The 12,146-nt window shown below is 39.1% G+C and overlaps 1 protein-coding gene across 7 annotated transcripts in view; it reads right to left on the bottom strand.

The window, feature by feature from the left end:
- PIK3R1 (phosphoinositide-3-kinase regulatory subunit 1) overlaps window positions 1-12,146 on the bottom strand; it is a 74,788-nt gene that overhangs the window by 11,043 nt on the left and 51,599 nt on the right. For 5 of the 7 annotated variants that reach the window (XM_065599061.1, XM_005301022.5, XM_065599059.1 and 2 more), the window contains 3 exons: window positions 1,170-1,272; window positions 388-486; window positions 83-263 (listed from right to left, as the gene is read on the bottom strand). In XM_065599061.1, coding sequence (XP_065455133.1) covers window positions 83-263; window positions 388-486; window positions 1,170-1,272 — 383 coding nt within the window. Of the gene's footprint in view, window positions 1-82; window positions 264-387; window positions 487-1,169; window positions 1,273-2,652; window positions 2,879-4,775; window positions 5,166-12,146 lie in introns of those variants that run through there. The other 2 variants (XM_042841758.2, XM_005301023.5) reach the window with 2 other exon arrangements.

The raw sequence follows: 12,146 nt of genomic DNA, 5'->3' as shown, positions 1-12,146 counted from the left end.
GAGTTTCTCCATATTGAATGGCTCTACATGCTAATAACTTTTCGGTACATAAGCAGAATAAAAAGAGAATAAAAAATGTTACCTGCTGGTACTTGGATACTGGATAAAGTAATTTTACATCCAGTTTAGGATTATACTGGGCTAGAGACTCATTCCGGTAGTGGTTTATTAGCTCAACCACAGAGTTGAAAGTTAATGGGTCGGAAAAGCCGTACTTCCCATCTCGGTGAAATATTTTGATTAATTTGTTATTTCCCCCTTTCCTGTAAATAAAGTTTGGAAAACAGTCAGCCATACTTCAGATGCTCTTGCCAAAAGAAAGTAGCATTTTTAAATGCAGCTCTGTAAAAATATATTCCAATATCAGAATCTAGCTGAGTATTTTACCTTAGTGTAAGTGTGTAGTCTCCATGCATTTTGGTAGAAGCATCTCGTACCAAAAAGGTACCATCAGCAGTGTCACGAAGCTTCTCATTTACTTCTTCCCTAAAATGAAAGCAAAAGTAACCAATGACTACCTCTTACTCATTTCCTCAATGTAATCTGTCATTTCTCCCTCTATCTTTCTTAAAACAGAAATACATCTTTGCCTTTTTCCATCAGCCTTCTCTATCTCCCTAAGAACATTACATTCATTTAATAGTTCTACTGGTGAAAAAATGGAATATAAAAATGCTGTACCCAATACCCTCCCACTGCTGGAACAGATTTATATTTATGCAAAGTTCTTCCTACTTGTTCATACAAGCCTGCACAATTGGAGCATCCAGTGACACCCTACTGTACCTATATATAGTAAGGTTAAAAATGTTGCTTATATACAACATTTTTTAGTCTGGTTTATTAACACAACAGTATTGTGCCTCAGAGTTCTGGTCTTGGATGCAAGAAGGGGGGAAAATGATGGTTCTCAGGGTTGTCCTTTCATGCTAGTGTTTCATATAGAGGTCTTAAAATAATAGAACTTACAAAGAATTATATTTTTGGACATACTGCATTCTAACTGACTGTCAGTCACTTTTTAGTCATCTTTGCAACAAAACCATCTATGGTATGTTTGTGTTGGAAAATGTTCTGAAAATGGTTCTTAATACTACAGTCATTCTTCTGTAGTTAAGTAGAATACAAAGAGAATATAGCAAATACATACATGCCTTTTTCTCTCTTACCTTGAGATATCTCCCCAATACCATTCAGCATCTTGTAAAGACATGTTGTTATTCATACCGTTGTTAATTACAGTATTAGGTTTTGGTGGTTTAGGAGGCAGTGCTGCAGAGGAGGGGGGAAAAAAAGTTGTTTGTAGCCTAGCTGCGAATTAAATAGTACATGCCTCAAAATTCTAATTTGTGCTATGATTTACAACAATCATTATGTCAAAACAAAGCTAAAATGATTGCAAAACACACTGTTTCTGTTATCGGCAATCTTTGAAAGATACCAAATAAATCAAGATATTTTACTGGCAACAAACGTAATTACACCATAAGGATGTACTATACCAAAAGATGTATGTTAGTTACTGAAGAATAAATTTCAAGCAAAACACAACCCCCAAAAAAGCATTTTTGGGCAAAATGTTTAAACTGAAGTTTGTTTTCACCTTAGTCCACCTCCTACAACAAATGTCCATCTTGAGATCATTACAAATAATAAAACATGTCAAGCTTCATTTTTATTTTTCCTCCCATTTAATTATCCAAGAGGAATTTTGCTCCTTTCTTGTACAAGAGCTGCTGTGGGTAATAAAAACAGCAAAACCACAGCAATACTGTATGTTTTAGGGGGGAGGAATTGAGTTTCTCTGATCCTCAGCATTTTATACAATGATCTGCTAAAAACCACTTTCAGGAACCCATCTGTGACCCAAATATCCCTAGTGTTAATCTTAGTATTTGACAGGATAAATTGTGTTCCAAATGCCAAGTCTGATTAAAAACCACATCCCCTTTTCTCAATGTCAAAGCTGCATACGTACACCACTGGGTGCCAAAAAAGATACTGCAGCATTTCTGTCTTACTAGCTAGGAGGACAACATTGGAATCAGCATTAAAAATGAAACAAGGTTTTGAGTTCTATAGTAAATTTTACATTGTTTATGTATATGATTGTTTGTATAATATGCTTGACTGCAAAAGACGATGTTTTTATAATAATAAAAAGTGTGTCAGGATAGTATAACAATTCCAATATCAAATGACTAAATGATACGAAGTGAGGAATTAAGTTGTTAGATTTTAAAATGTTTTCCTCAAGACAATCTTGCATATTGATGTGTAATCACTGTATCAGGAAATATAAGTGTATTTATAAGATCTCTTGTCAGTCATAATATAGAGCAGAAATAGCAAAAATAAAAATAAAAATGATGCAACATTTTTAGTATATACTAAACAGAACTAAGACTACATATGAGAAAATACAATCAAAACTGAAACACCTGAATTCAATTCAATTCTTTACTACAGGCTATGATTCTAATTGCTACTTCTATTCATTAAAACCACATTTTAATTCCAATTTATGAAAAAAATAAAATAATTTGCATCAATGACAAAGTAAGTAAATCCTAAACATCTAATGAGGATTTTGCAGCAGCTATCATAAAGACCAAAATGAACTAGGCTTTTACAATAAGACTGCAGTATTACCTGGTGGATCCATTTCTATGTAAAACATCAAGTCTGTGCCACAATTTATATCTGTCTTGGGATATTCTATATCCAGTTCTTCCATATTCCAAACAGTGTTGTACATTTGTATGAGTTTCACTGAGTAAAGCTCAGTTATAAGAAAAAAGAATCAGGCTCTCTTTGTAATGGTGTCTTGGAATTCATTTTAAAACCTATAAGGGGCTGCACTGTAACCTATTACATCATAATCCTCAGCCAATCATGTCAAAATAATGTCACCAGACCACTCCTGTTTCATCATTTTGTTCTACACTAATCTTAAAACAATTTCAGTTTCAGAAAGACTCTACATTTAAACAGAATTGCAATATATGAACGATGTTATACACAAACAGACTGAGTATGTTCTCCTTATGCTGATTTTTCCATTTTATTTTTCTGACTCTTTGCAGCATGGTACATTCCACTGCTGGCAGGTTGACAAAGGCTGATATGCTGCAGCACGTAGCTTTTTTTATTTTTTTAAAAAAATACACAGTGGATCTGTGTTTACAGATAGGCAGGTAACTTCTCAGTTTCAATAGCCCACTAAGTTACCTAAAGATGACCATTCAAGATCCTTTTTAAGCCTTTTGTACCTACTTTACATATTAAAAAAAAAAAAAGGGGGGGGGGAATCATGCGCTCCAAATATGTAATAAACAGAAATTGCACTTCTAAGCAGTGCCGAGTTTTCAAGTTTTAAATGGTCCCAATGCCCTGATACATTCTATATAATATCAAGTGTCTTGTTTCTTTATCATTTTGTAGTGCAATACAATTGTTAAACATTTTCACTTTAATTTTGAAAGCTAGAAATAAAATATTGCAATCTCATACTAAAGATGTTAATGAGTTTTTTTTTTTAAACCAGGGCAGTGAACCAAACTAAGCAAAATCTTGAAAAATGACTCTTCTGAACATACAGAGCCTGTCAGTCAGAATACAGGATTTAGTCTGCCTTTTCCCATGGTTTCTCTGGCCCGCTCTCATTATTTACCAGGCTAGTTATTTTCTGAACGCAGGAGCCATTGTCATTTTCTTATTTATACATCTGACTTTGTATCAGCAAGAGCCTCCTGCTATTGAAAAGTATTTCTTCTCAACCATACTGAATATGAAAAAAGATTTTTTGACTATTACTCTCTGAGCCTCCTCTAAAGAATACTATTAACGCAGCAGTGGGCTACTATGCATAGCACTTATGAATGCTTTAATATTCACTATCCTCTATCTAGGCAGAAAACTAGATACCAAAAATATAAGTAACTGAAGCAATTCAGTCATCTTAAGAAATCCTTTTGACCGGTGTATAGCTAAAATCTGCACATATTATACTAATACTTGTTATATACTTTAAAATGAACAAAATTATTTGCATCTCCTCAATATTGCACCCACATCCCGACCCTAACTATCCCGTTGTAGTTTTATCCTTTTAGACAAGTACTAGCATGCAAGAAGATGGTTACAGTACCAACATAATCAATACTTGTACACGCTGGTTTGCCTACACATGATCACGCTTAAGCTCCTCTTGAAGTAGCCTCCCTCTCTTCCCCATTTAGGCAGACAAGCACCAAAGATTTGTTCTATTTGCAGAGGGTAACAGGATACGTAAGATGCTCCCAGACACAAGTCCAAACATTGAACTTGAGGGTTTAGCCAGCCCACCTACTCCTCAAGCAGTTGAGTTGCCACAGTACATTACTTAAAGTAGGTTATGAGAGATTTCCTACAAAGAATATATTGCTACATTTAGTCTAATAGGAGGTTAGTATGATTTTTATTTAAACTTCCATCAAAAACTGCTATCAGGAAAAAAAAATTCTGCCCACTTTTCTTTTATCATTGGCCAAATTTTAGAGAGCCACACTTGTAAAATCAGGTTACTGCTCAGCCCAAACTAGTCTAGCTTGCTGTGGCACCATATGGCAAACCAGAACAGGCAGGATACAGACAGACAGGTGATTTTCCACTGTCCCAGCTTAACCTGGCACGTTATGACTGGTGATCAATTATAATAAAGTACTGAAAATATTTACACCCGTATTTCTATAAGGACTTGGGGGGGAAATGCATACACATTCAAAACCACTTACTTTGTAAATTATGCATTGCAATGCTCCCCCTTGTAATACTTGTATCCAACAACCTGAAAAGTTCAGATAGCAATTCTTTCACATAGAAAAGTCTTTTCAAAAAATTCCTTTGTTAGGACACTTCTCTGAATGAATTAGGTGAACAGTTCTGAAAAGACGCTCTGTGCTTTCCAATTAACACTCCATAAAATCCACTCGAAAGAGCTGTAACATGAAGTCAGAAAATCCAAGCCCCCTCTTCTATTCTAAACAAATTAAACTTCTGTGCTGTGCAACGGGTATCCACACATTTCTGGTTCATCATTAAAAAGTGAACAGGATTTTAGTACTGTAGAAAAAACCTCAGTAGCTTGCCTGGCTCCCTCAGATAAAGATCTCAGTTTCATGATTAACTTGGGCAGGTTCAAATATTTGCTGAGCCAGGGATTTCAGATGGGGGAGGGGGAGCTAGAGTCAAAGTAAAAGTTGTCATCAGCTAACAAATGGCCAATGCAGGAGTAACTTTCTCATTTTGCCAAGTAAATGAGAAGACCATTGTAAGTGAATTTAAAATAGTCTCTGTAAGAGGCTGCTCAATGCAGTATTAAAGTAACCGAGTGTCAAGAAAAGCACTATGAGCAGCCAAATACAGGAAGTGGCTGAGTTAGTTTAGAAAAAAATAGAATCAAAGGCTTCCTTGTAAAGTTCTGTACCTCTCAGAACAGCCCAATGCAAAAGTAGCTCGTTTGCATGCCCTGCACCACCTCCCACATACTCACAGGACCACAACTACAGGTGTTGATTGAAGACCCTTAGAATGAAGTTCTAAACTGTTTAGTCAGAATAACAGAAAGACAAGGTGGGGGAGGTAATATCTTTTATTGGACCAAATTCTGTTGCTGAGAGAGACAAGCTTTCAAGCTTATACAGACCCGAAGAAGAGCTCTGTGTAAGCTCGAAAGCTTGTCTCTCTCACCAACAGAAGTTGGTCCAATAAAAGACATTACCTCAGCCACCTTGCCTCTCTAATATCCTGGGATCAACATGGCTACAACAACACTGGACAGTCAGATTAATATTAGTTTAACCACTAGACAGACACATGTCTATGTCCATGGTGATTTCCAATACCAGATACATGTTCTCTTCATTACTTGGTGAGACAAAGTTGGCTTCATGGGCATGTGGTGCAGGAAGGTGACTGGGACAAATCAATCTTCCAAGTTTTAGTGTCAGGTAAAGTATGCATGCTTGATAAGGGAGGGAAGAGGGAATTAAAGGGTCAGTTTCCCCCTTCACTTACATGGCTTCACTCCTTTATCTTCAGTAGTGAAGACAGTTAAGTAACCACTTCAATTGTTATACCGAAGGAGGATCAGGAGTTAGTGAAAGGAGAAACAGGCCTCCAAAGGGCTGAGGCTTAAGACTTCCTGTTTCCTTTACCACACCATAACTAGTATTTCTACTAATTAGCTGTATTCCTTGGGATCAATTTGGGCTCCTCTACATTTGTCAAAAATGCTACTGCAACACCAACTCCTGTCCCCCAAAACAAAAATACACACATACACCCAAACTACACAGAAAAAAACCTATACATCAATTTTCCAATTAAGTGGTTTCACCTACAACAGTTCTTTGCTTTTGTTGTTTTTTTCCCTTTGCCTACTAAAGGATAGCCATTTTTACTTGCCCCTTGAAGCAGTCTTGTCTGGAAATAACATGGCATATTTCATTTGGATGGTAATCTGTCTTTCTGTACTAATGATCAAACCGTGAGAGAACAGAAAAACCTAACATTTGGTAGTAATTGATATGCACTCTACTATAGGATTTTTTAAAAAATATCTAGCCAGTATGATTTATTAAACAGTGCTGTGGAAGGCTCAGAGTTTTGGAGCCATCAGAGATGTCCTGATCTTAGAGCTGGCACAGACCGTTCACCTGCTGGAGATGCCACTTTCCCTTTTCAAGGAGGTGGGAGTACAGCATGCATCACACAACCTCCATCAACCAGCCACAGTACACTATGGTATTCCCTCAGGAGATCTGAGGGGGAGGAACAACAGCCAAACCAGCACTGTAATTAGCACACAAACAAGGCACAACTGTTGAAATTTCACTGTGGAAAAGCGGTACTAAGTCTAATTTTTGTTTAGGCTCCAATGACCCATGCAAAAATGAATTCCCACTCATCCCCACACATGCGATTCAGGTGTGTGTCTCCACATGAATATATGAACACACATGCATTTGCACACTACAGCTGAATCTGAGACTTTACTTATCTTTACAAGTTACATCACCTCAACTGGTGTGCAGTTTATAGCTTTTACAACTGCTGAAAGATCAGTTTTCATACTAATTCTTATTACACGATTGCTGCTACTTAAAGTGGTTTGCATGCAAGACATACAATGTAAGAAGCAGGACTGATAGTTGGGCATGGGGATGAATTGTGTACAGTTAATTGGTATATACTTGTTATAATAAAGTACATGTGGTTTTACAATAATTACAAGGCATTGAGAAACCTAAGCTCTACATATTGTCAAAATTTAAATAGAACAACCTTGTGTTGCCAAGGCTGGAGATTAGTTAACAATGTATTTTGACTTTGTTAAATTAGGTGTAAACCGCATGATTTTTATTAGCTTAGGAGGGGAGCCCTCTGCTGGATGAAAAAGAGAATGTACAACAGCTATAATTGTGAAAAGTCAGAACATTCTTAGCATAGGCCACAATATTCACAGGACTATTAACATTTACAAAATAATGTTGAATTACGAGAAACATATAGACTAAATCTATGACACTGCATGTAAAGTGCTGACAACTGATAACGGTCTTACATTTTTTTTTTTTTTTTTTTTTTGGTACCACAACACACTACAATACAGTTATGAAGTAGGGGGCAGATTCTGCACCAGTGAAGTCAGTGGAAGCTTTGATACTGATTTCAATGGGAACAGGAGTGAGCCAAATATTTTCCTGCTCTGTTTATTATTGTACTAAACTCACCTGAAACAACTAGCATCAGTTACAGCGTCTGTATATTTCATAACATTTAAGCTGGAAATCTCTCTAATGCATTTACAGCTATAAAATCAGAGAATTTGTCTTTCAGCTTTGCCATTGACATTTATGACCACACCACGAACCAACATTTCAGCAAGTGACAGTTTGTGTATAAACCAGAATTGTGAAAGAGTCTCATTACCTCATATGTTCTTTTACCTTGGACCCTATAAAAACAGTAAAATCTGACATTTCACACCAAAGTTTGTAACATTTGTCACAGGAGGCATCTTTCACAAATGTTTGCAAGCCTGGAATAAACTGGGATAATAGCCTAGATAGAAAAGCCAATGTCACTGATGGGGGACAAGGTGGGTGAGGTAATATCTTTTATTGGACCAACTTTAGAGGCAAAATTTCCAGCTTACCCAGAGCTCTTCAGCTGTGTAGCTTGAAAGCTTGTCTCTCTCTCCAACAGAAGTTGGTCCATAATAAATATTACCTCACCCACCTTGTCTTTCTAATATCCTGGGACCAACACAGCCACAACTACACTGCTAACATCTTTCATGACCTGAAAAATCAGCTGGCTTCTTATACTTGTAGGAACTTATAGCCCCAACTCCCAAATACTCTCTTTAAATATGTACATGTAAAAGGACACGCTCCTTGATATTTTTTAAACTGCACTATAGTTAAAATACTTTTCTCCTAGCACTGTTGTTTCATATGGCACATGTTAAGGAACACACACCTTTTTCATGATGCTATAACCGTCAATTCAATGTTAAAATTCCCAGTGCCTTAATCAAGAGTAGAAGCAATCTCTCCCTCTCCCTCCACCACCTTTATATTTTTGTTTAGTTGATCAAATTTGGATGTAAAAAAAAAAAGATTGAAAAAATCTGGTAATTCTAGTCAAAAGACTGAATAGCTAAACAGAACTAGAAAGGGACAATGTAATACAGAAAATGGAACTGGTTAATAATTATTTCAGCCACCAGACATTGGGCTGGACATATTGGCAGGGTAAGGTTATGTGATTGTGTTAAAAAAATATCAAAAATGGGCCTAGGGAGAAATCCTGTTTTTGCCTTAGGATACTCATCATCATAACTACAGATGAAAAGCTGCACATGGCTCAATTTAATATACAAGTCCTATTTTTCGTACGTCCCATGGCTGCATGGAGAGAAAGAAAGTTTGTATTTAAAAAAAACCAAGCAATTAAAACAGAGGTGGGCGAACTACTGCCCGCGGGCCACAACCGGCCTGCAGGACTGTCCTGCCTGGCCCTTGAGCTCCTGGCCAGGGAGGCTGGCTCCCGGCCCCTCCCCTGCTGTTCCCTCTCCCCTGCAGATATGCCGCCGCGCGAGCAGCGCTCTGGGCGGCAGAGTGGCGCGCTCCTGCAGAGCTGAGCAGCAGCGTGTCTAGCTCTGGCAGGGCAGCACGGCTGCCAGACATGCTGCTCTGAGTGGCATGGTAAGGGGGCTGGGGCTGGGGGGTTGGATAAGGGATGGGGGGTCCCAGAGGGCAGTCAGGGGAGCAGGGGGAGGTTGGATGGGGCAGAGGTTAGGGTGGGGGTGGCGGTCAGGGGACAGGGAACGGGGGGGTTGCATAAGCGTGGGAGTCCTGGGGGGCCTGTCAGGGGGCGGGGGTGTGGATGGGGGGGGGCAGTCAGGGGACTGTGAGCAAGGGGCTTGGATAGGGGGTGGGGTCCTGGGGGGCGGTTAGAGGCGGGGGGTCCCGGGAGGGGGTGGTTAGGGGACAAACAGCGGGGGGGGGGGGTTGGATGGGTGAGGTTCTGAGGGGGGCAGTTAGGGGGCGGGAAGTGGGAGGAGGCAGATAGGGGGCGGGGTCCAGGCTGTTTGTGGGAGGCACAGCCTTCCCTATCCAGTCCTCCATACAGTTTTGCAACCCCAATGTGGCCCTTGGGTCAAAAAGTTTGCCCACCCCTGAATTAAAACATCTGCATCGTGTACATGACACAACTAAAATTCACACACAACTCATTTTAGACGGACGTATATCTTGCCAGGTTAAAGGGCAACAGGAAAGAAAGACAAACAGAAAGGCAAAACCAAATCACTTTATGAAGAAGTCTTAATCTTTTTTAAAAGTAAGATTTGTTTTAAAAAAGTCCTTCCATTTCTCATCTTTGAAATTCTTTTCACTAGGTGTTGGCACAAACTGCTCATGACCAGGAAAAAGATTGCTGAAAGTTGCCTTTCACTTTTTTAGGAATCTTTCTTTATTTTAACATCTTGCAACATCCCTGGTTGAAGCTCAAGCCAGAGATGTTAAAAGGCCTGATTCATAACTATATTGCACATGAATATTCTGCAACATACCAGATATTAGAAATGAACTTTGACAGTGGGTTTTGCATATTTTTACATACGCTTAAGGTGTTCAATTTTTAAACTTCAGTTATGATGCAATGCATCATAACTATCTAGAAATGACAGCTTTTCCATCCAGGAGGAAAAATGTCCAGCAAATTAAAGATATACAAGAGAAGGAGATACTTTCTTAGAGACAGTCAGAAGCACATGGATGCATTTTTATAAGTGTCATCTCAAAATATAACACATATAAACCCCAGTTTATTGTACTTTTGTCTGGTAGAACATTTACATTGTTTAGGGTTTATAGGGCATTGGGAGCCAGCATTGTCAAAATAAAGATGTCAACAGTAAACCCCTGCCTTGGTAAATTGCAAATTCCCCTTCCCCACTTATAACCATTACAATTCAGTTAGTGTCAAGATGTTTGTAAAGCAATTCAAGTCAAAATTCTCTACTTTAGCTGCCTAAATTATATGAAGGGCCAAATTTTCATAAGAGCTCAGCTCCCATGTAGGAACTTAAATGCAGCGTCAACTGAGAACAATAAGGAGCTGCTGGGGGTTGGGCACTTTTGAAAATCTGTCCCTAAATCTTCAATGTGAGCTGTGGGGACTCTGCACTTCTAAACAGATGACTCGATTTTTCAGGAGCCCAAGCAGAGATTTGGATCCTAGACCTGCAAAGATTTATTCATATGCTTCTGAAAAATATTCGGGCATGCAAAGTTAAGCACAAGAGAGAGTCTTTTCAGGAGCAGGATTGAAAGGAACTAACCAGAGACTGCCAAGTTTGAAAATTTTGGCCTAAACCTTTTGGCTACATATTAATGAATGGGCAGATATTATATTTAACAGAAGAATAATGTACAGTATGGCAATTACTACACAGATTGTCCTTTTGCCAAGTATGGATTTTGAAATATAAAGATAAGAATGGTAGTTGTTATAACAAATCCTATCAAAATGCAGAGTTAAAACATAGTAGGCAGGGCTGGATTAACGGAGAGGCCAATTAGGCATGTGCCTAGGGCCCATATTCATGGGGAGACCAAAAATCATAGGCCACAATCCTTCACCTGCTTCTCTTTGTCCTAACGAGGGGACACAGACCACTTGTAGAGCACCCTTTGCCCTGACACGGCAACCCTAATCCTGGCCCAGTGTTGAGGGGAGGCACAGGGAGGAAGTTGGAAAGCAAGCCCACCGCGCAGTCACCCTGCAGCTTGGGGCTGGGCCTGGCTCCCCGCTCTTGTCACAGCGTGGGTCTGGTTTGGCCTAGGTGCCCCTGCAGCATAAAGGTGCTGCAACCCTGCATGTCAGGTTGCAACATCACTCGCTCAAATCAATGTACGGTGGGGTTGGAAGATTCCTTGTTCCAACACTCTGAGAAGTCTGTACCAGCTCTTCCAGTTCTTACCCAATCCTGCAAAACCTTACTGCTGTGATCTCTTTACTGTTTGGAAGCAGAGAAGGAGGAACACTAAAAAATGTTCTGTTCATCGTGGTAATTTCTTTTTTAAAGTACCCTTTGCTAATATTACTGTAAACCAAGGCTTTCAGCTTCTCTATATCACCACGTGCTTGCTTTGCTTAACTGAGAAAGTCGCGCTGCACAGCAGCACAATTTCCTTTGCACAAGTCTAGCAACACTGCCTCGCCCATACTAGGAAAAGGAGGAACACTTGATTTCAAATACAATCTGTTGCATAAAGTTTGCTAACCTTTGCTTTTGGTTGTTTGAACTGAGTGCTAGCACAGACAGTGAAAATGTGTCAACTAGCTATCCTGAACCAGTTTTGATTCTGCCTGCACTAATAAGAATGTGGATTTTAACAGACAAATCTTTCCACGTACCTGGCTGAAAAATGCACAAAGCTAAACAGAGGTCCAAATTTGAGGTCTTTAATCAGTCCTCATTGGGCACAGTTCTTTTGAGGAAATATGCCTAGAAAGGCTTGAGTGAGAGCTGAGAAAGGACTTCAGAATTTGCCCGCTTTTAATAGTAAGGAATGCAAAAGTAAATATAT

The sequence above is a fragment of the Chrysemys picta genome, chromosome 6 (assembly GCF_011386835.1).
Source record: "Chrysemys picta bellii isolate R12L10 chromosome 6, ASM1138683v2, whole genome shotgun sequence".
Taxonomy (NCBI): Eukaryota; Metazoa; Chordata; order Testudines; family Emydidae; genus Chrysemys; species Chrysemys picta.
The sequence above is the reverse complement of the archived record's forward strand: the minus strand, read 5'-3'. Positions and strand labels throughout refer to the sequence as shown.